The 22,756-nt window shown below is 46.7% G+C and overlaps 1 protein-coding gene across 1 annotated transcript in view; it reads right to left on the reverse strand.

The window, feature by feature from the left end:
- Window positions 1-22,324, reverse strand: part of SNAP91 (synaptosome associated protein 91) — a 103,067-nt gene extending 80,743 nt beyond the window's left edge. The window contains exons 1-2 of the mRNA XM_081940234.1: window positions 21,860-22,324; window positions 20,671-20,830 (exon numbers count right to left, since the gene is read on the reverse strand). Of these exons, the coding sequence (XP_081796360.1) occupies window positions 20,671-20,800 (130 nt within the window). The 5' untranslated portion in view covers window positions 20,801-20,830; window positions 21,860-22,324. The remainder of the gene's footprint in view (window positions 1-20,670; window positions 20,831-21,859) is intronic.
- Window positions 22,325-22,756: the final 432 nt, after the last annotated feature.

Raw genomic sequence — 22,756 nt, forward strand, 5'->3', positions numbered from 1 at the left:
CCACCCCCATGCATGCATGCACATCTCCTGCATGCCCCATGCCCCCTGTGCATGTGCAGCAGAGACCCCAAAATTAGCTGGCCAGCGGGAGACACATGTGCATGTGAGGTGGAGCTGAGCTGGGGGGATGGCTTGCGTGCCCGCAGAGAGGGCTTTGCGTGCTACCTGTGGCATGTGTGCCATAGGTTCGCCATCACGGATCTTGGTGGTCCCCATATTTTTTGAACATTTATTTATTGATCTGCAATTGCAAAAAGTATGAGAAATACCGCCATAGAGCACAAGATGCATCATTCATGGTATGCAGGTACTTTATTCAAATCTGAATTGCACCAAAGGTTTTTGTACTATTTCTCCTATTAAAAGAAATACTGTTCTGTTTAAATTATTTAAAAATTTGCATCAGTACCGTAGCTGCTATGATTTCATCCTAACTTTGAATCACAAAGTAATCTTAAATGTGATCTTCCCCATTTTTCTCTGTTCAGGTCTGCAGTCACACATGAAAAGTGAATACAGATGCATGGTATTATATAAGAGAAACAGCCAAGTTCACTTACCTCCTCATCGGTGACAAGTAGAAATGATTTCTAACAATAAGCAAGGGAAAAGGTGACTGCAAGAGTTTTTAGTAGTGCAAGATTCATTTAAAAAGCTAAGAGTGGAGGCGGACTTGATAGGCTGTCCCAGCTATAATAGAATCTTACAAGTATTGTGATCTATAATGATTTTTTTAAAGACCCAATCACTTTTGTAATATTATTTCTAAGATTCTATTATACTTCTGCCAGCCTATCAGGTCTGCCTCCACTCTTAGCATTCTAAATGAATCACGCACTACTAAAAACTCTTGCGGTATCATACATATGGTTTTCTTTTGTGGATTTCACTAATCAGGGAGCTACGGCTGCATCTAGCTCTTCACATGAATGCTTGCAATACTGTACTTCAATTGTTCATGGGGGGAAAAAACCAAGCATTTTTAGCAAATGCACAGACAAATAACTAGCTTGGGGGTACTCCTTGATTTCAAACTGTCGGCAGAGGCACAGCAGGCCTCAATAAGAAGAAACGCCTAGGGCTGACAAACCATTTCCAGCCCTATCTGAATAGGGATAGCTTAGCTTCAATAACTGATGCTATAATAAATTCTGCACTACTGGGAAAAAAGACTTACAAACATTGACTTGAAAGCCCAGAAATTGCAGCCTTTATAGAACTAGCTTGTTACTTAGAGGAGGGCTGAAAAGGATACATAATACTGGTTCCTGAATTGATGGACTGGCTACCTGTGAGCTACCAAGCCTAAATAAAGGCCTAAGCAGCTTAGGATCCAAAAATATAAAATACTGCCTCTCCCAGTATTAACTAAGTAATGAGCTAAAATCAGGGGAGACCACAGCCTGTGGCCTCAACTTAGGTGTGGCTCAGAATGTCCTTCTGATATCCCAAATTCTATTTTACTGAGTAAGAAACATTTTTAGTCCAACTGTTTTAGAAATCAGTTAAAGGCATTTGTATATCCTGGCATTTTCAGAATAGCTATTGTCCCAAGATCAGACTGTTTTTCCACTGAGTTCTGTTTTAAACCCTTATGCTACTATTAGTTTTACTCTCTTGTTTTATAGAACTCTGCATTTATCCTCTTTTTTTCCTGCATGCTATTCATAATAGTCTTGTCCTATTAATATTAAAATATTAGCCCACATTTAAGTATTATTATTCACTGAGATCAAATTGGCTGGAAAAGAGAGCTGGGGAACTGCAGCTCCTAGATCAGTGATGGCTGACCTTTTTGCCATCGTGTGCCAAGGGGGGATCGTGCGCGGGCATGCCCGCTCCCATAATTCCATGTGTGCGGGGCCCCATGCATGTGCACGACCCCCCATAATATGCACGTGACCCCCGCCCTCCCCCCTGCTTTTGGCACACAATGGCACGGTGGATCCGTTTTTCGCCCTCCCCAGGCTCCAGAGGCTTTAAGTAGCCTGGGGAGGGCGAAAACGGCCTCCCCCGCCCCCTCAGAGGCTTCAGGAAAGCTGCCTCCGGAGGGCGAAAAACAGCCCTACAGGCAACATGGAAGTTCAAAGACAGACGTCCGGGTTGCCCATACGGCCGTTTTTCGCCCTCCAGAGGCTTCAGGGGGCTATTCTGAAGCCGCCAGAGGGAGAAAAACGGCCCAACATGCAAACCGGAAGTCAGTTCCCGAACTTCCAATTTGTGCATTGGGTTGTTTTTCGTCCTCCAGAGGCTTCAGGGAAGCCTCCAGAGGGCAGAAAACAGCCCAAAATGAAGGCTGAAGTCAGCTGGTCAGAGTGCACATGCGCACTGGAGCTGACAGGGCAACGCCTCGCATGCCCTAACAAATGGCTCCACATGACATTTGTGGCACACGTGCCATAGGTTCGCCATCACAGTCCTAGATTCTCCACCATGATAAATATATCTGTTGGGAATTATAATTCAGCAATGTCTGAAGCGTTCCCAAGAACCCAATTTAGAGTTCTTCCTATTGCAAAGTATTAACTATTTTCACTGTATTGAGTTAGATATAAAGGCAAGATTTAATAATAATAATAATAATAATAATAATAATAATAATAATAATAATAACAACAACAACAACAACAACAACAACAACAACAATAATAATAATAATAATAATAATGTGCTCTGGGACTTTGGAATTCAAACAGACCAGCACCTGCCACCCCAGACTTAGCAACCGTTGTTGTTAAGACAGACGAAAAAGTCTGGATAGTGAACCTATAAATAGCAGGATAGAAGAGAAAGAACTGGAGAAAACCACAAAATACAAGACCTGCAAATAGAAGTAGAATGACCGTAGCAAGAGAAAGCACAGAAGTACAAATAGTAATAGGCGCCTAGGACGCCAGCCCCCAAAATCTGGAGCATCACTTGAATACCATCAATACTGATAAAGTCATCACTAGTCAATTGGAAAAGGCAGCTTTACTTGAAATAGCTTATATCAGTGATGGCGAACCTATGGCACGCGGAGCCATTTGTCAGAGCACGTGAGGCGCTGCCCTGTCAGCTGGCCAGTGCACATGCGCAGCTGAGTTCACCCTTTTTTAAAACCATTTTTCACCCTCCCCAGGCTCCAGAGGCTTTATAGGAGCCTGGGGAGGGCGAAAACAGCCTCCCCCGCTTCCCCGAAAGCCCTCCGGAGGCGTCAAGGAAGCCTCCGGACAGTCCCTGAAGCCTTCGGAACACTTAAAACAACCCTCCGAGCAAATCGGAAGTGACTTCCGGTTTGCTCGGAGGGCCGTTTTGAGCGCTCCAAAGGCATCAGGGAAACCTCCGGATGGTCCCTGAAGCCTTCGGAGCGCTTAAAATGACCCTCCGAGCAAACCGGAAGTGACTTCCGGTTTGCTCGGTCGTTTTGAGCGCTCCGAGGGCTTTAGGGACTGTCCGGAGGCTTTGCTAATGCCTCCGGAGGGCGTCCGGGGGGACGGGGGAGGCTGTTTTCGCCCTCCCCAGGCTCCTATAAAGCCTCTGGAGCCTGGAGAGGGCAAAAAAAGCATGTAAAATGGGAGGGGGAGTGCCTGTAGTGCGCACATGCGCACTGGGGACTGCGCATTGCATTATGGGTGTGGCACACCCGCACACGACCCCCCTGCACTCCCCCCACTTATGGCACGCGAGCCAAAAAAGGTTTGCCATCGCTGGCTTATATCCCAGGAGATGCCAGGACCACCACTGGTGGGTCCACGGCGGGTAGCTGTAATGCTTGGGAGAAATCTGGCTCAATATTATAAAAATGTCTGTCGTTACTACCAGGGTTTGGGAAGGCAGTGGGTTTCTCCCATTGTTTCTTCACGACTTCCAGGAAGAGGTGAGGGGCAGGAATCTCCTCCTTCACCACCTTGGGTTCAGAAAAAACTGGGCCCCAAGGCTTTTTTGCTGCAGGCCCATCAGAAGCGCCCTCTTTAGCCCCCTCCCATCTATCCCCCCTCCTCTTCTACCTGTGCAGTAGCCAGCATAAATTTGGGGGGAATAGTCCAGTAAATGCCGGAGGTTTCGGCTTGTCATCCTCCTCATCCTCAGACAGGTCAGGATCTCTCTGGGGTCTGTCCCCTGCTACTGAACTTTCACTAATCAGGGAAGGAGAGGCAGGGCAGCTCACGGGATTGGATGGAGGCTGAGTCTGGGATGAGCTGGCCCTAAGATTCCCACCTTGATCTGGTGCTAAGGCCCGAGCAGTCTGCTGCTGCAATCCATGCGCAATTCCAGAGGCAATTGCTCTTTCGATGAGATTTTGCAGCCCCCTTGACAGATTACCTACATCCAGAGAATCCCAGCCGGAATTCTCTGGCTCCTGAGCTACCCCAGCTTGGGGAGCTAGAGTGGACCTGGGTAGGGCCTAGGATACACGTGGGCGTTCCAAGTTCAAATCCTGGTCCTCTAAGGAAAGGGGAGGAGAAGGAGATCTTTCCCCCAAAAATCCCCCTAGGGAATCTGGGGAACCTGGAGGGTGTCCAGGCTGGAACTCACCCCCCAATGGAGATCTGGAGGGGGGGGGAAGCACTAAGCCTATCCTGCAAGGCCCTCAGTTTTTCAGCCCTGAAAAAAGTCTTTGAGAGGGCCTTGTGCCTCCTCAGTTCATCCCTCTGGGTGGCACGAGAGGGGTCGGGGTTGGCAGCCTTTAGGGCCCTGGCAGAAGCAGTGGGTTGCTGCCTGGTTGAAGGTCCCTCCCCAGGGGAGCATGGGGGAGAAGGAGACCTCACCGCCTCCTCCGCCATCTTGGCCACATGGGGGAGTAGGAAAAATAAGGAAAAAACTAATTACCCTCCTTGCGCAGCCTGCTGGCTCTCCCTCTCTTCCGCTGCCCTTCTGGGCAGCCACTGCCTCAACACCGAGAGTGGTGTGTTTGGGGGCTGCTGCCGAGGCTTGCCTCGGCCCGCGTAGCTTTGCGTGCTTTCCTCCGCTCCGCGCTCAGTTAAAAAGAACTTCTTCGCGCTCTTCTCAGCGCTCCATACTCTCTGTGGCTCAAATCCAGCTGCCAAAGCCGTTTAAAAGTTGATTGGGGCAATGCGGGGCCTCTGGGCTGGGAATCCCTAGCCTCTAGCCTCCCAGTCGCAAGAAACCCTAGGGATCGTCGGCACGTGTTTGGCTAAGCCGGAATGGCCGCTGCAACCTCAGCGCTCTCTCCAATCCCTAGGATACAAAGTAACACTCCCTGGTGGTTAGGAAGAAAAACCACGTAGAGCAGAGAGCTAGATTCAGAGGCAAGGAGGCAAGGAGGTTCCAGTAGAGATAGAAATCGCAGGAGAAGTTTAAAATATAAGTCGTTATTTGGCCGGACTTAGATGAACTGGAGAAGAAAGGGTGGAGCACAGAGGCATGTCTTCAGCTTCATCCCAGTTTCATGGCCAAATGGGCGTGTCAATACCATCCACTGGAGCCTCCTGTCCCTCACTCCAGAAAAACAATACTAATGATATGAGAAATGTCTACAAGAATCAGGAAGCAATCACAATACATCTACTATGCTACCTAACATCTCTGGCACTTTGCTTTCAAAGGACCCTAATCAATTTTCAAGTGTATTGCTTGATCATAAAAACATTACCTATTTCTTCTTTGGATAATTCCTTTTACAGGCAATTCCTTTGACCAGACTAGTTAAAATTCCTGTTAAATATTAAACTGTATTTCAATTGCAGTCTCTTTACTTTCTTTTTAATTTCAACAGCAATGCATACTTCAGTCTTATAAACTATTATGTACAGAAACATATAGCTTTATATCACTGTTTTCTACAATTAAAAAATTGGTACAGCTAAACCAATAAACTGGGCTTAGAAGGAAGAGAACAAGCCATGATATTAAGCAATGGCCTGCGGTGATTCAATATGCTATCTCGACCTAATTTTCATATCCATTATTTCCAATTTGTCTGGCTCCATATGTTTCACCAAGTTTTTTAACCATGCTTTATATGCAACCATATGGAATGCCTGATAATTCATTAAGCCATATAATTGCAGTTATATTTAGCAACCTGTCCAAACACAGGTGTATTGGATGTAGTGCAGTTAATGTAAAAATTTAAAGCACAATTTGTAACCAAGGCTTATTTTGTGGCTTACCTGTTAAGCAATGGCTTTAAATGTCATTTGAATGCAATCTAAGAACTAGTTTGGGGGAGGGAGTGTCTTTGTGTCTTGCAGTCAGTATTGACCCCTAACAACTGCCTGGACTATTATTCTGTTTTTACAATAATGGGGAAGAATTGCACATCACAGGAAAGCAAATAAATCACATGATAAGAGTATTACATGTACATTAGGGTAATGATAAATTATAGTAAATTGAGGCCTCATGGAAAGGACAAGAACAGAATTCCAAAGCACAAAGCTATACAGCTCACTGCTTACTGAACACAATTATATTGAACCAATGTCAACATTCCAAGAAGGCTCCACATCCATTTGCACTACACAGGTGACCCTGAGGACACAGATAAATCTCCAGGTGGCCTCAACCACTCTCTAGAAGAATGCAAATGTCCAGCTGTCTGCAAGGAGTATAAATTCTTCCATTCCCACCATCCAATCAGAGCTGAAGAAGCTTCTTGGACGAGAAGTGAACTGTATTCAAAGAAAAATCAGAAAGTCGAGTTGCCTTTTGAAAAAGCACCTTTGGGACAACCATAACCTAGATGACTTATAATCTCCATAGATGCCTGAACCAATACAACAGATATTATTGGTAATTAAGCAAAACTGTATAGTTCCACTTAGAACTCAACAATCTGGCTCAGATGACAATACTATTTTATTCTGTGCTTAACCTTAGTATGTCATTTAAATATGGGCCATGAAACTGAATACCTCTAGCTTCTCCTTAGCTTATCTTAGCTTTGGTTCTGAGTATCATCTCTGCCTGGAGATGCATCTAATGAGAGTTACCAAAAAATAAGTCTACTTTTTCTTCCACCAAATAGAGTCTCTGGGACTAGCCAGTGAAGATATGGATTTGTATTTTTCACAAATGAGATACAGGAAGTTATGACTGGCTAACTACTTCAATAGCATGGATATTGACCATGGAGTTACTAACTTCCTTACGATTAACATTTAAGACAATATAAGCTATGGACAAAATCATAGTTTTAGACTGTCTCCATTCTGGGAGAGGCTGAGCCTAGAAAGTTGGGAGCAAATTTTATATGGATTAAGAGTTGGCTTGCAGTTTCATCATTAACACTTTGAGGCACGTCAAAGTAAATCTCTTAGGCAAGCCTACAAAGCAAAAACGTCTTGTGTTGTCTTATCTTTTTTTTAAAGTAATAAATTTACATCCTCAGCCCTAAAAGACATGCTGCTGAACTCTTCCAACCTTTGCTGCCATCTCCTGCAGTCCAATGGCTTTACTAGCCACAGAATGACCATTGGCTTACCTGAAGGGTCCTTTTCTGTGCACCGCGGGAGAGTCCAAGCAATGGGTTAATTCAGTCTGGTTGCCCTTGGATACCGAGGAACTTTTTTTCTCCCTTTAACCACACCTCCTCGTGTGATTACTGCCAGAATTAATGCCGAAAAAGTCAATCTGTCGAGAGGATGGAGCGAAGGCGTCCAAGATGTCTTTAGTTAAGAAAAGGAACGAATCCCCGGGCCGAAGACCAGGGTGGGTTGGACTCTCCCGCGGTGCACAGAAAAGGACCCTTCAGGTAAGCCAATGGTCATTTTCCTGTGCACCGCTTGGAGAGTCCAAGCAATGGGACATACCCAAGTTATTGTCCGGTTGGGTGGGCAGAAGCAGAGTCCCGGGATTCGGTCGAAGACACAACCCCTTGAAGCACCCTCCTGCCAAAGGACGCCTCAGCCGAGGCGTAAATGTCCAGTTTGTAATGACGGATGAAGGGCGACGGGGAGGACCATGTAGCCGCCTTACAAATGTCTAGGATTGATGCCTGGGTGGCCCAGGCCGCCGTGGCGGCCGCGCTGCGAGTGGAGTGCGCAGTGATGCCCTGTGGCACCGACCTGGACTGGCTTTCGTAGGCCAAGGCGATGCAGGCGCGCAGCCACCTGCCAACAGTAGAAGAGGAGACTTTCTTGCCCAGGGAACCTGGATGAAATGACACGAACAAGGACTCCGACTTCCGGAATTCGGGGGTGCGGGCGATGTATGTTTTCAGCGCCCTTCTCACGTCCAACATGTGCCACTGTCGTTCCCTGGGATGTGACGGTCGCGGACAGAAATCAGGAATTACAATTTCTTGCGTTCTATGGAACCAAGTATTAACCTTTGGAATAAAGGTAGGGTCCAGTCTCAACACCACCCTGTCTGGGTGGACGGTACATAGGTCCTGGCGAACCGACAGGGCTGCCAGTTCTGATATACGACGAGCTGACGTCACGGCGATGAGGAATGCCGTCTTGAGTGTGAGGTGACGTAGTGACGTAGTGCTGAGGGGCTCGAAGGGTGGAGCGGTGAGCGCCTGCAGAACTACGGACAGCTGCCAGGTGGGGTAACGATGGACCGTGGGAGGTCGTAAGTTACAGGCTCCTTTGAGAAAGGAACGGACCCTGGGAACCTTGCTAAGGGGCAAGACCGGGTCACCGGCCCAAACGGTGGAGAGGGCCGCCACCTGTCGTCGAAGGGTATTTGGAGCGAGGCACTTGGTAAGACCCCCTTGTAGAAAGTCCAGGACGCGGGAGACCGGAGCCGTCACCGGGTCTAAACGTAAGGCGTCGCACCATTTGGCGAAGGAAGCCCACGAGGCATCGTAGATTCGAGTGGTTGACGGTCGCCTAGCTGCCTGAATGGTGTGGACTACCTCCTCTGAGAAGCCCTCGCGCATCAGCTGGTCCCCCTCAAGTGCCAGACGGCCAATTGGAGCCATTGGGGCTCTGGATGAGTTACGGCCCCCTGGCTGAGGGAGACTTGGTCTGGAGGAATCTTCCACGGAGGTGACAGGGAGAGGCTGACCAGGTCAGCGAACCACGATTGACGGGGCCAGTGCGGGGCCACGAGGAGTACCTCCGCCTCCTCCGCGATGATCTTGTGGATGACTTGTGGAATCAGGGGCAGAGGAGGAAAGGCATAAAGTAGGCCCCGGGGCCAAGGGGAGCGAAGGGCATCCGTCCCTTCCGCCCCCGGGGACTGGAAGCGGGAGAAATAGCGGTGAAGTTGAGCATTTTCCCTGGATGCGAATAGGTCGACCGTGGGAGTGCCGAACCTGCGGAACAGCTGGCGAAACAGAGCCGGATCCAGTTTCCACTCTGCCGGGTCTATGGTGGTCCTGCTCAGCCAGTCCGCCTGGGTGTTGTCGACTCCCGAAATATGGTCGGAACGAAGAGATGCCAGATGTCTCTCCGCCCAGCGCCCCAGGGATTCCGCTTCCTTCATCAATGTCTTGGATCTGGTGCCCCCCTGGCGGTTTATGTGGGCCTTGGTGGCCACATTGTCCGTCATCAATAGGACATGTTGATGGTGAATGTCCTGGTGAAAATGTCGGAGTGCCAGGCGGGCCGCACGCAGTTCCAGAAGATTGATGCTGCAGGAGCTCTCTGCGAGTGACCATTTGCCTTGCACCACTAGATGACCCATGTGTGCCGCCCAGCCGGCGAGGCTTGCGTCTGTGGTGACCACTAACCGGTTGGGCTCCTTGAACAGGTGGCCCTTGAGGAGTGCAGGGGACGTCCACCATCGGAGCGATCTCTTCACTGCTGGGGGAACGCTCACCAGTCGATTCGAGTTGCTCCTTGAGGCCCTCTGGTGAGGAAGGAGGAGCCATTGGAGAGCTCTGGAGTGAAGGCGAGCCCATGGGACGATTGAGATGGAAGAGATCATTTTTCCCAACAGCTGTGACAGGAGGACGATCGGTACCTGTCTCGCGAGCATCACCTTGCGGGTCATGGCCACTAAGCTGTCTAGCCTGTCCTGGGATAGGAAGACCCTGCACAGGGAAGTGTCTATGACCGCCCCCAGGTGGATAAGTCTGGTGGTGGGAACCAGATGGCTTTTCTTCAGATTTAGGGAAAAACCGTGGCTCCTCAGGGTTCTCATTGTGATGCGGAGGTCCCGCAAGGCCTGCTGCCTGGACGACGACTGGATCAGGATGTCGTCCAGGTAGCACTGGAGCCTTATGGGTCTGCGCCTCAGTTGGGCTGCTACAACCGCCAGGACCTTGGTGAAGGTCCTGGGGGCCGACGACAGGCCGAAGGGGAGGGCCCGGTATTGAAAATGCCTGCCGGCATAAAAGAAGCGCAGGAACCTCCTGTGCTGGGGACGGATGGGGATGTGTAGGTAAGCCTCCTTGAGGTCGATAGAGGTAAGGAGGTCTCCCTGACGGATCCCCGACAGGATGGACTGGAGGGACTGCATCTTGAACCTCCGGTAGGCAATGTGCCTGTTGAGGTTCTTTAGGTCCAAGATGGCCCTCCAGCCCCCCGAGTTCTTTGGTACCAGGAAGAGGATGGAGTAGAACCCCCTCCCCTCCTGGTCGGGGGGGACCTGCTCTATCGCGTCTATCTCCAGGAGATGAAGAATCTCCTGGTTCATAAGCTCCCTCTTCAGAGGACAGGAAGGAGTGGGGCACCGGATGAAGTTCCGGGGAGGGGGGGATAGGAATTCTAGGGATAGGCCCTCCCTTACAATCTGGAGGACCCAGGCGTCCTCCGTGGTCTGGGCCCAATGGTGGGCGAATAGCTGGAGGCGCCCCCCTATGGGTGACAGGCCCGGGCAGTCACTTAGATTTGCGGAAGGGCCTGTTAGAGGCACCTCCGCGGTTGGATTTACGGAAGCCGAATTGTTGTCTACCTCTGTCCCTAAAGGAGGATCTGTCCTGGAACCTGTCCCCTGACTGACCGGCCAGTCGGTATGACGGGGTGAAGGAAGAAGAGGTAGAGGGTTCAGAGGCACGAAAGGGCTGCCTCCTGGGGTATGGAGCGGACTTGCGGTCCTGCTTCTTAGTGGTGGAAGGTAAAATCTTTCTTTTATCTTTGGATTCAATGAGGAGAGGCTCAAGCGCCTCCCCAAATAATTTGGCGCCCTTAAAGGGGGCTGAGGCCAGCTTCCATTTATGCTTCTGGTCCGCCTGCCAGTGGCAGAGCCAGAGCAGGCGGCGTGAGGTGATGTTGGCCACCAAGGCTCTAGAAGCAAATTTAGAAGCGTTAAGGGATGCGTCCGCCACATATTGGGAGGCCGCAATTATTTTTGAAATATCCTGGCGGAGGCGCAAGTCTCCTGCCGGGAGTTTGGCCAACAGTTCCCTTAGCCATATAACGGAGGCCCTGCTAAAAAAGGAGGCGGAAGAGGAGGCTTTGATGGCCCAGGCAGCCGCCAGGTGGGCCTTATGGCATACTCTCTCCGCCTTCTTATCCTCCGCCTTGAGCCCATCCAGCAGATCTGCTGGAAGGGAGGAGTTGGAGGTGAGGGCAGTGATAGGAGGGTCCACGGCTGGGAGAACCAAAAGGTCTTCCAAGGTGGGGTCCATAGAGTAAAGTTTCTTGTCTGCCCCGCTGGGGGAAGACAAGGTGGCTGGTTGGGCCCACTGGCGTTGGATTAAGTCCAGGAATAAGCCTGGAACCGGGACCAGCTCTTGTTGGGGGGCCGGGACGTCGAACATGGCCGCATTGGGGTTTTCGGGAACAGCATCGGCCAAAGGTTGGGCCGGCTTAGGTTTAATCCCTACCCTGGTAGCTAGTTTGGCCTTGTGGAGGATGGACTTAAAGAGAGTAGGTTTGAAAAGTCCGGAAAAAGAAGGGGCGTCCGGGGGGAGGCCCTCGTCTTCAGATAGCTCCTGGCCGTCCTGGTCAGCGTCCTCGATGGCGGAGGTTTCGCTGACCACGGATGACTCAAGGGACGGATGGCGGGCACGCTTGGCTGGAGGAGGGGCCGCCGGGCCCCGGGGAGTGGCCCCTGACCCCGAAGGGGGAGGGGAGCGTTTTTGGAGGCCCTCAGCAATGCCTCTGGCGATAGCACGATCGACCAAGGCCTGCATGCGCGGTGACAGCTCGGACTCCTGATCAGAGTCTGATTCTGGGTCCCTGGGGTCCTGGAGATGGTAGTGGGAGCCCCCAGCCGGGGGAGCCCTGGTGTGACCCTCTGGGACTGGGTCCTGTTCATATGACCAGGACGGGGCAGGAGAAACTGGTTCCACCAGTGATCTGTCCGGGGACAGATCCTGAGACTCTACCTCCTCATTCATCAATGCCAAGATATCACCTCTGGATGGGGGAATGGGGGCCACCTCTGGGGGGGATCCTGTCCCAGCCTGGCGCCGGGCCTTCTCAAATTGTTTATCAAGGGCCCGCTGGCGCCTCTCAGCATCCTTGGTTTCGGCTGCAGATGGGGCCTTGACAGGGTGCTTATTAGTGGCCCCTGAGACGCCCTAGCCCACACTCCCACCCCTACTGGAAGGGGGATCCTTGCTAGGGGCCTGAGAGGGGCCGGATCTAGCCTCAAGGGAATCTGATGGAGGGGGCAGCTCCATGCCAATGACCGCACAAGGATGATGCAGAAAACACAGGCAAGCGGGTAGGCTGCAGCGGAATTCGACTGGCTACACTGAAAAGCATAAAAAAGACAATCATGATTAATAATGCAGGCATAGGCAAAATCAATAAATCCATTTCAGCCTAACACTAGTAGCCAGATGAGAGGAGGACACCCAGGAGGTTGAGTTATGAGGTGGGCCCGCAGCTCAGGCTGCAGTAACCCCTGCAGGAGAGACAGGGAAGTCAGTAGGCCAGGAGACTAGAGGCTTTAAAAAGGGGAAGGCCTGGCCAGATCTTAAGGATAGAGAAAAAATTCTTCCCTGTGCCGGTGCAAAGGACACGTGGTGGCCAAATTACCAGCGCCGCTGATGTCCAGTGAGTGGTGACCGAGGGTCTGCTGGGCGGGCCCGGCGAGGCCCTGTGGCCACCAGGCGGCCTCCTGCATGAGCGTGGCTGAGCGGCAGAGGCCTGAAATTAAAGGCGCGAACTTTTCGCGCCTAAAAATGGCCGCCGCAACAGCGAGGAGCTGGGCGGAGAGGAAAGCGGCAGCCAGGATCAATCCGGGCCGCTCGTTGCTCCGCGGCGGCTGAGGGGTGGAAAAAAACGCAGGGAAGTCAAAAAAACGAAAAAAAAACTAGGCCGGAAAATAACAACCGGGGAGGGAACCGAGCCAAAAAACAAAAGAAAAAAACCCCCTCGCCGCTGCTGCCGCGCTCTAGGAGCAAGCGGCAAGTTTCCAAGCCTGCACGAGTGCGAGGCTGTGGAGAAAAAACCTCCCCCACACACGCTTACCTCCTGGCCTTCGAGTTAGCTTGATGTTGATTGCAGAAGAACAAAAGGCAAGGAGAAAAATTCGTTTTAAAGAGGAAAAGGTTTTCCAAAAATTTAGGAGAGTCCAAGCCAAAGATTAATAGCCTGAACTCAAATATGCATCCGATCTGGGCACTGAGGAATTAATTCTGGCAGTAATCACACGAGGAGGTGTGGTTAAAGGGAGAAAAAAAGTTCCTCAGTATCCAAGGGCAACCAGACTGAATTAACCCATTGCTTGGACTCTCCAAGCGGTGCACAGGAAAACAACTGATTTTGATTTATTAACATGGCCCCTTGCCCTTGCCAAGTGGTGCAAGCCTGATCTTATAGAATACTTAAATGACCATGGTCTGCAAATGTGATCTTGTCAGATAATTTGTTGCTGGAAAGTGTTGCAAATACAAATTTACCAATTCACATTTTTATGGACAACAGAGTATATAACCAAGCCATCATTGTCTAATAAAATCAAAACATTGAAAACAGATAGCTATCCTGAATATACTTATTAGGAAGTTGGCTTCAATGAACCAAATGACAAAATAATCAAATGTTTATTTGGATGTAATTATTAGTCAGATCAGTTAACCAAAGTTTTGAGAGATATGCATTAGACTAAAAGAATAAAAGCAATAAAAGCAACATCAACGATCACCCTAAGGATACAACGTAAAAAACTGTAACACAATCTTTCCCATCTGTTTAAAAATGCAAAATGTCTTTCCTTTGAGCAAAATAAACCAACAAACAAAAAATTGGGAAGCACTTCCAAAGATGGTGCACTACAACGAAGAGGTGTTTCCTCTTCTATCTAAATATGCAGTGCAATTTGATGAAGATATTTGCAAAAGAATCTTTGCAGACAGCCTAAGGATCTGGTCAGAAAGACAGAGGAGAAGATCTTCCATTAGATTCTGGCCCCAAACTATCTCAGATTTTAAATGCATACATTAATATTTTGAGTTGGATGCAGAAAAGGGTTTGGAATCAAGCAGCACTAGAAACGTCTAACCATGGCAGTTATTTTGGAGAAATTAAAGTTTGGAAACATTTCATACATGTTATTCAGAACTCAAAACAACAGAATCTATCTGCTCTTCTCATTGTAATAATGGATCCAGGAGCACTTCCATAAAATAGAAGGAGATTCCTTCCAGAAAAGGCTCAACTAGAGAATGAACCACCCGCCACTTGTAATTTCTTCTCTGGACTGACCTTCAATTTATCAATTCGCATCCAGTCCATTATTCTGCTCAGATATCGATATTCACCATCTCACCTGGGTTAGATGAGAAGGAGAAATGAAATTGGGTGGCCGTCCTCATATAACATGTTCACTTATATTTCCAAATAAAGTTTACAGACAACTGCGGGAGAAAGTGAACCACGGGGCTTACCAGGGCTCAGTATAAATTGCCAGGGAATATAAAACAGTAAATTTTTTGGTAAAGGATGTTCAAGTAGAAATTGCATCACTATAAATAAAACTCTCTATTCTCATTCCAGACAGTTCATCCAGACATATACCATGCTCAAGGTTACTGAAGATTTATGGGAGGACCAAGTGAAACCTAATGGTTGTATCTACTCTTTCAGCAATGTCACCGAGTCTGACTAAATCATTTTTTCCAAGAGTATTTAGAGTTGGTCACTAACCACTCATCTAACAATCCATCTTTAAGAAAAGGATGATGATAATAATTACTCTGATGTCCTCCTCCACTTCTGAGTCCAAAGATTTCTTCAAGGATGTTCCAATGCTCTCTCTTTTCAGGATGGCAATACAATCTCATTTCAAAACAAGGAATGGATTCTATTGGCTCCTATTAGCCATTCAGGGGTGGATTTTTGCTGGCTTTACTGCTGGTTTGCTTGTGCGCGCGCTTTGCACTGAATATGCGTCGTGTGTGCATGCGCAGTTCAATTAAAATTGTTCTGCGCATGCACAAAACTAAAAGAAACCAAGATGGCGGGGCAACGGCAGCGACTGGGGAACCGGTTCAGGGGCATGGCAGGCCTGGGTCACTGCCGGTTCCAGCGACTCAGGCCACCATACCATTACCGGATCAGCCGAACCGGGCCAAACCAGTAGAAACCCACCTCTGTAGCGATTTCATCCTAACTAAATTCTACCAAGCTAAAGGACGGCATCATACATGCAAGAGGTAAGGTAAACCTATCCAAGGGTATTTTCCAAAACTTTAAACCTCAACTGAACTCAAGCAGAGCTGACAATAAATATCTCCATTCTAATGGAATTCCATCAACAATGGCGTGTTAAATAGGAGCAATTTTTAGCTTGAAGGATTTTACAAATTATTACAGTTAACCACTGAGAATATGGCCAAGTCCCTTTCCGGAATAAATCATAATAAATATTTCAGTATATAAAAGAGCTTCACCAGATGACATTGCAAAATGCTGTGGAACTGAATCACGCTCATTATAAGAGAACAGACTTCACAAAGAGCTCGAATTCAGTTTTTCTTTTATGTGTCATCAATTGAACCTTAGAGTTTCAATAGAAATTCTATGAGAAATTAAGGAACCCCCCCCTCCCCCCAAAAAAGAAAAATTGCCAAATGTAGGTTCCAAATTTTCTAAGGTATAGCAAAAAGGGCAATGCTTGTAAGCTGATATTCAGGACTTCCAGTCCTGGGGTAGTATGGATGGGCATTGTTAAGTTATTAAGCTCCCCGTTAGAAGAGCGAGTATGCAGAGAAGCGTAATGAGAGTGATATGGAATAACACGCACAAACCAGCATACAGAGACACTGAATAGTATAAAAATATAGTAGTTTACTATGTAGAAATATAGAGGTATTCAGAGTCCGGTTAACAGTCCAAGTCATACATGGTTCAGTAATTCAGTTATCAAAATAGTCAAACACACAAAATATAGCTAAACTAACAGCCATTCTGGCTCCATCTTATAGCTGCTTGAGGTAACAAACCAATCACATCTCTGAATCATTTAAAGTAACAGTAAAGTAACCATAGCTTATATACATTGCTAAGGCAAGCCTAGGGTTACATCCCTCACAGGCATTTGCATTCATGACAACTCATTCCTTTGCTGCTCGATCAGGGATTTGGCGAAAATATTCTTTTTTTAACTAAAAGATTCTGCAGCCTGAAAATGTTTGAAACCAACTGCTTTAACCCATGTTCACTCAAGTTCAGTAGCTGCATGCCTGTTGACTTTATTGCCAAGAACCTATCTTAATCTGTCAAGAAAAAAAGATGCCTGTTCAATTACCTAAGTAAATGTCATATTGAAATACTAGTCATACCAACTGGAGAATCCCACAGGGCTCTAGCAGTATATTTAAAACCACTAGAGTTGATTACTTTCAATGAAGCAGATGCAGAGGCTCAAAATCTAAGGCCTCAGTGCCACAGACAGACCTGATATCTTGGAATGATGTCTAAAATATGTTATCAGATTAATATTTTAAATAAGACATAAGGGATTCAACGTTATTCAATGTAGGGCTGAACAGTCACCATATTAACCATATTTTATTTCAATTACATGAAATCAGCTTCATTTCTGTAGGCTGTTCAAAGACTACCTGTGGCTAATATTTGGAAAGTATTTATGGCATTTGCTCAAATACTACAGAAAAATCCCACTACATATGCATATTGTCCCAGGTGTAACCTATATCCACACTGAGGAATGGGTTGCTATGCTGAATATATTCTATTAGAAACACATTATTAGAATCTATTTCTGAAATTTCATTCAATACTGAATCAAACCTGCTTTTCATTACATCTCCCGATACATTAACAGTTCATATCTCAGACGATCAAAATGGATCTACTTCTTTCCAGAAAACAAAGAAACATAATTATCATAATTAATTATGTTTAATAATTGCCATACTGTATTTTGAACTTGCTGGCTAGTGATTACAAATTAATTACAAATGTTAGCATTTTGAATGCTAGCAATCATTCTACTAATAATCAATCAGAAGCAGAGGACAACCAAATTAAGTTCACTTGTAAATAAGTCTAAACAACCAGTTCTTTTGAAATCGTATAGTCACTGTATGTACATTATTTACATCACCAAATAAGCCATTCATAAAACACTAACCCCAATGGCTTAATTATTTTGTCTGCAAGTCTTAACTTCAGAAAAGGGAACTAGTACACCCTGGAAAATTTCTGCAAAAGTCCCAGACGCTTTTACCACAGGTTCATTTATTTTGCACTTACGCTTTCCCAAGTACCAGAATCTTACTACTACAGGTGGTCCTCGACTTACCATAGTTCATAGAGTGTCCGTTCAAAGTTACAACAGCACTGAAAAATGTGACTTATGAAATTAGAATGTGACTTATGACAACTTTTCAGTTACGAACTTTGAAGCATGCCCCTGATAATGTGATCAAAATTCAGATGCTGGCAAATGCTTCATATTTATGACCGTTGCAGTATCCCGGCATCAGTTGATCACCTTTTGCAACCTTTTGACAAGCAAAGCCAATGGGTAAGCCAGATTCATTTAACAGCCGTGTTACTAACTTAACAACTGCAGTGATTCACTTAACAACTGTGGCAAGAAATTGTTTTAAAATGGGGCAAAATTCAGTTAACAAATGTCTCGCTTAGCAACAGAAATTTTGGGCTCAATTGTAGTCTCAAGTTGAACACTACCTGTATATGACAATTAAATTTTTTAGTATTATTTTCTGAGGCACTTGAAACCAAGAAACCAGGACACCCATAAATGGAAATACAGTGCCATAAACTACCATACAGGTGAGCCTTGCTTTTGTTTATTTATTTTTAAAGATACAACCTCATTTTTTTACCATCACTATATGTATACAATACACATTTCTGTCATTTTACTCTTGCTTCTGTACTTTATGGGTATACCATATTCAATCATTTTTTGAGAAAGATCAGAAAGAAAGAATGGGATATTCAGATGCTAAAATGTAAAACTGGTCATTAATAGCAGGGCACCAAGTGATTCTGGCTGCACAAGTAGAAGACATTAATGTTACCCCTCAAACTAATTTCCCTTGAACTTCAGTTATAAAGAGAAAGGAATTCAGGGCACCTTAAGCCTTTTTCTAATCCATCCTACACTTCACAACTGATAAATATAATGCAAATAAGCTTTTCCATTAAGCTCTCCAAGGTCATAAAATGGGGCAAAGCTCACTTAAAAAATGTCTCATTTAGCAACAGGAATTTTGGACTCAAGCGGTTGTAAATCAAAAACTAGCTGTATCTATTGCAATATTTTTCTCACTTCCAAAAACTTAACATGCTTCACAATGACATTAGTGCATTACTAAAATGTTAGCAATCTAATTCAGTATATTTTTGAATAAAATACACAAAGTAGAAATAACAATGGATTGATAACAAACATTACTGAATTATCCTTCTATGAAATAACTATTTTGATTATTAAATGAAACATGTGGAGAATCAGAGTCTCTATGCATGACTGCTTAGGATTATATAGATTATTAATATATTAAGTAACAACATATTAATTACCTTGCTATGGAAACATAGTAAGAAACAACAACTTCAGGGGTTGCTGTGAGTTCACTACCTTATAATTCTGTGACCCTAAAAAAAACTGCAGCAAGATATGAAAAAACAGCACAACTTGCTGTTTTAGACCCTACTATCTTGAGTATGACCCAATATACCATACAGTTGTGCAATTGTAATGTGTCATGCGAAATAAAGAGTATAAAATATAAAAGAATTAATTATAATAACAATCCATTTCCAATCCATTTAAGATTTGAAGTTAAATCCAAGTGAGATAACCTACACATACTGGAGTGTAACTCTGGCCCAATATTCAAGCGCATTCTTTCCTATAAGCCAGAAGGATTTCAAGGAAGTGTAAGCAGATTTCAGGCTTGACTAACTCAACAAACCATGTAATTTTTTTTCTTTTAGAATGAGTTCACACATCACATTAAGCCAAAAAGAAACGCCATCACATTTTCGTATAATTGGCAAACTGGAACACTAATATTCAACACAAAAATCTACTCCTTCTTGAATAGTGCTATGTGGAGGGTGGCCATTTTGTTTCTTCTTCAAAGTGACAATGTGATGTGAAAAAATATTTTACTCCACCATGATTTGATTTCTTAACACTGATTTGCGATCAGAATAAGTAAATTTTCAATTAAAAGGAGCCCCAGAACACTGGGCGGTAGATATTGTTTGCTGTGACTTTCCACATGAGAAATATCCTATTTTGCAAAGATTTGTAGGAAAAGGAAAGATTCTATATTTTCATAACAAATCTGCCATTGCCATGTATTTCTGTAGACTTGATCACCTTGAGAATATGGAAAGATTGATAATAAATGGGCAAACATGTTACAAAAACTATGCAAGTGGCTGTATCTTCTCATTCCTACTAGTACTGGTTTAGCTCCACAACTTGCAAACACAAAATCATATATAGCATTGAGAAAAGAACTGGTGACCCACTAGATTATTATAAAACCTATGACTCATGGGCACAGATGGTAACAGCTGTAACTCAATAGTATCTGGAATGCTATAGAATAGATTGATGCTCCAGACTTAAGATGAAGTGAGAACTCACTTTGATATAGCGTAGAAGACCAAGCTAAAACATCAGAAGGAAGTAAAACTCACTACAAAAATTTGGTACATACATTCAGTAGTCCTCATTTAAGGATCACAATTGGGAACCTGGTCATTAGGTGAGGTGGCTGCTTAGTGAAATCACAACTGCACTTACAATCTTACTTCAGCTTTCTTTGCTTTACAAGCCCGCTAAGGTCATGGATGCAAGGATTGGTCCTAAAGTTATTTTTCATCGTTCCAACAACATACAGTCACTAAACAAGGCCTACCTATACTGCCAATATAACCATGACCAACATATAATGCATGCAACAGTTTGCTTTGGTAACTGTTGAAGAACTGAGTTTTCCATTCTGAATAATGAAGATATCCATTTGAATTATGCCTTTTCTAGTTTAACACTCCAAATACACAATGAATCATTACAGAGGTTACAATGATGAAGAACTATTCAATTCCACTATGTTCAAAATTCTACTTGTAAAAATTTTTGTATTGCTAGTTAAGCCAAACAGTAATTCTGGAGTGAATTCAGGTGACCAAAGCAAGGAAGAATATTTCACTGTTTTCCAGATTCAAATCGATTTCCTGCTACTCAAAATGAAGAAAATGGTCAAACAGAACTTCAGAACTTATGCAACAACCAATTCATTTTCCCAAGATGCCTCACACAGGGCTTCGTCAAGACAGGAGATTAGTGTCTGAGAAGTATTGAATTGTATGCTTAAAAATCACACACGACCATGCTATATAAAAAGATGCTTACAATCCAGGTGTTTCTTCTTGGGGCCCATCACTTCATGTGTGGTTGCTTTGCAGACCGCTCTGGCTACAGCTGATCCTGTAACGCTGTACTGAGCAGCTGCGATGCGATCTGTCAGCGTCTGACCTGACATCTTCAACTAATTCTAGGACTGCTGCCACTTCTATAAAAAAAGGGGGGGAGGAAAACAATTGAGGGGAGGAGAAAAAGAAAAGATAAGATGATTTGTCCATTAAAAGTAGATTCCCTCTAAAGCCGGGCTCTCAGTTCACTCCTTCCCCCAACCCCCATCTTTTCTGTTGTGTAACTGTTTGCACTGAAATGTGTGGCCACGGATGTTTTAGAGATGGGGGAATAAAGAGGAAATATGACTCAGGAGATCAGGAGATTAAGAGGTTAAGGTGTGTGTGTGTGGGTGGGGGAAGAGATTCCTTTTCCTTCGGTGAACTGCATCCCTTGACCAATATGATGGCGGGTACTGCAAACTACCACCTCCCTCTCCGCTATTTATGTTGGAGGGAGGGCACGAGAAAAGGCTCCCCCCCCCCCGCGTCTCCAAAGCGCAGGCCTTCCCGACTGAGCCTCAAGAGGGCTCCCAGGATGAATTTAATAGCTCGTCTCCCATTCGGCCACTTATCCACCCCGGCTTCCTCTTGCAGCCTATTTCCACTGCAGAACCGGGTCGTCCCCCCCCCCCCTCCACCGGTCGCCCTGCGTTTCCACTCCGCTGTCTGAGGAGAGATTATATCATTGCGCCATATTATGCCCTCTCGGAGCCTATTCGCCACCCCCCCGGTCCACAGGCAGCAGCAGCTCCCTCCTCGAAGACGAGACTACCCGCAGGCCGCTCCATTCTTCCACAGCCCGGCCAACCCCACCCCGACATCATACACCCCAAACCCCTATTCCTTCGGCTCCCTTTCCTTACCCCAATCCCTGGTTTTCCTTGATTTGCAATGCTATGCAATGCAATGCCCCCCTCCCGCAGCAGCACCACCACTTCCAATGCGCAGGGAAGGATGATATCAGATAGCAGCCGCGTCTGGTTATCCGGACACAGCGGCACCCCTCATCCCCAACCTCACCCAATGCTGAAGATTGTTAAATGCCTGCCAGGCCTTCTTTGCCCTCCCCCCCAACACCTCCCCCACTCCCCACTCCCAGGAACGCAGAAGAACCCAACGCGGCGAACCTGTCAACACGCTCCCGTCCTCCCGGCGCGCGCCGCCGTGTCTCTTCCTCTCCCTTGCTTAGCTCTCGGGTGAGAGCTATGAGAAGGCCCCCGCCGCCGCCGATCCTACCGCCGCAACCTTTTTTGCCCCCGCCCGGCTGGCAGCAGCTGCGACGAGAAGCCCTCCTCCTCCTCCTCCTCCCCCCAGTTCGCACCGGGCGCTTTGCTCCAGCGCGCGGGAAGGCGCGCCTAGAGCGCACTTGGCCTCTCCCTCAGGTGCAAGGAGGCTGGCGAGGGTGAGGGCGGGGGTGGGGGGTGGGAGAGGAGGATTGGCCGAGAGGAAGATGCGCTAAGGCTGCTGCGGAAGCTCCGGCGGAGCGCAAGCTTTTTCCACGCCCAAGAGGAGCCGCCGCTATTTCTAGCTTAATCTCCGCTTGCTCGCCAGGCAGCCTAATCTCTGGCGTGCGCGCGGCTGCATGCGTTCCCCGGGGTGGCCCTAGAGCAAGAATAGGGCGAACGCCTGGCAGTCGTACTATACGCCAACCCCGATAACACACCTCTTGTCTTTCCTCCCGGTTCACTCTTTTCGGCTGGTTCTTTCGCGCAACCTCGCGGGTTTGGGGCTTTTTTTCCCCGCTCCCCAGAATCAGGTGACCCGGAGCGGACGAACCGAATAGCCCTCCAGGGGCGGTAAAACCTGAGAAAGTCCCTCTTATGCCCAAAGGGGACGCCCGTCACCGCCGGGATTTCCCCCCGTTGCTCGTCGGAGAAGGAACGAGGCGCTTAACCACGTGAGGGACAACGTTTTTAACCCAGGTCTGGCTGGGTTTCTCAGCAGAGACGGTCCTTCCTTCCCCGTTAGCTTAGTTCTGCCCTTGGCTTGTTTTATTGCACCGGGAGGGTGCGTACCTTAGATCC

Source organism: Natrix helvetica, assembly GCF_964273705.1.
Source record: "Natrix helvetica genome assembly, chromosome: 2".
NCBI lineage: Eukaryota > Metazoa > Chordata > Lepidosauria > Squamata > Natricidae > Natrix > Natrix helvetica.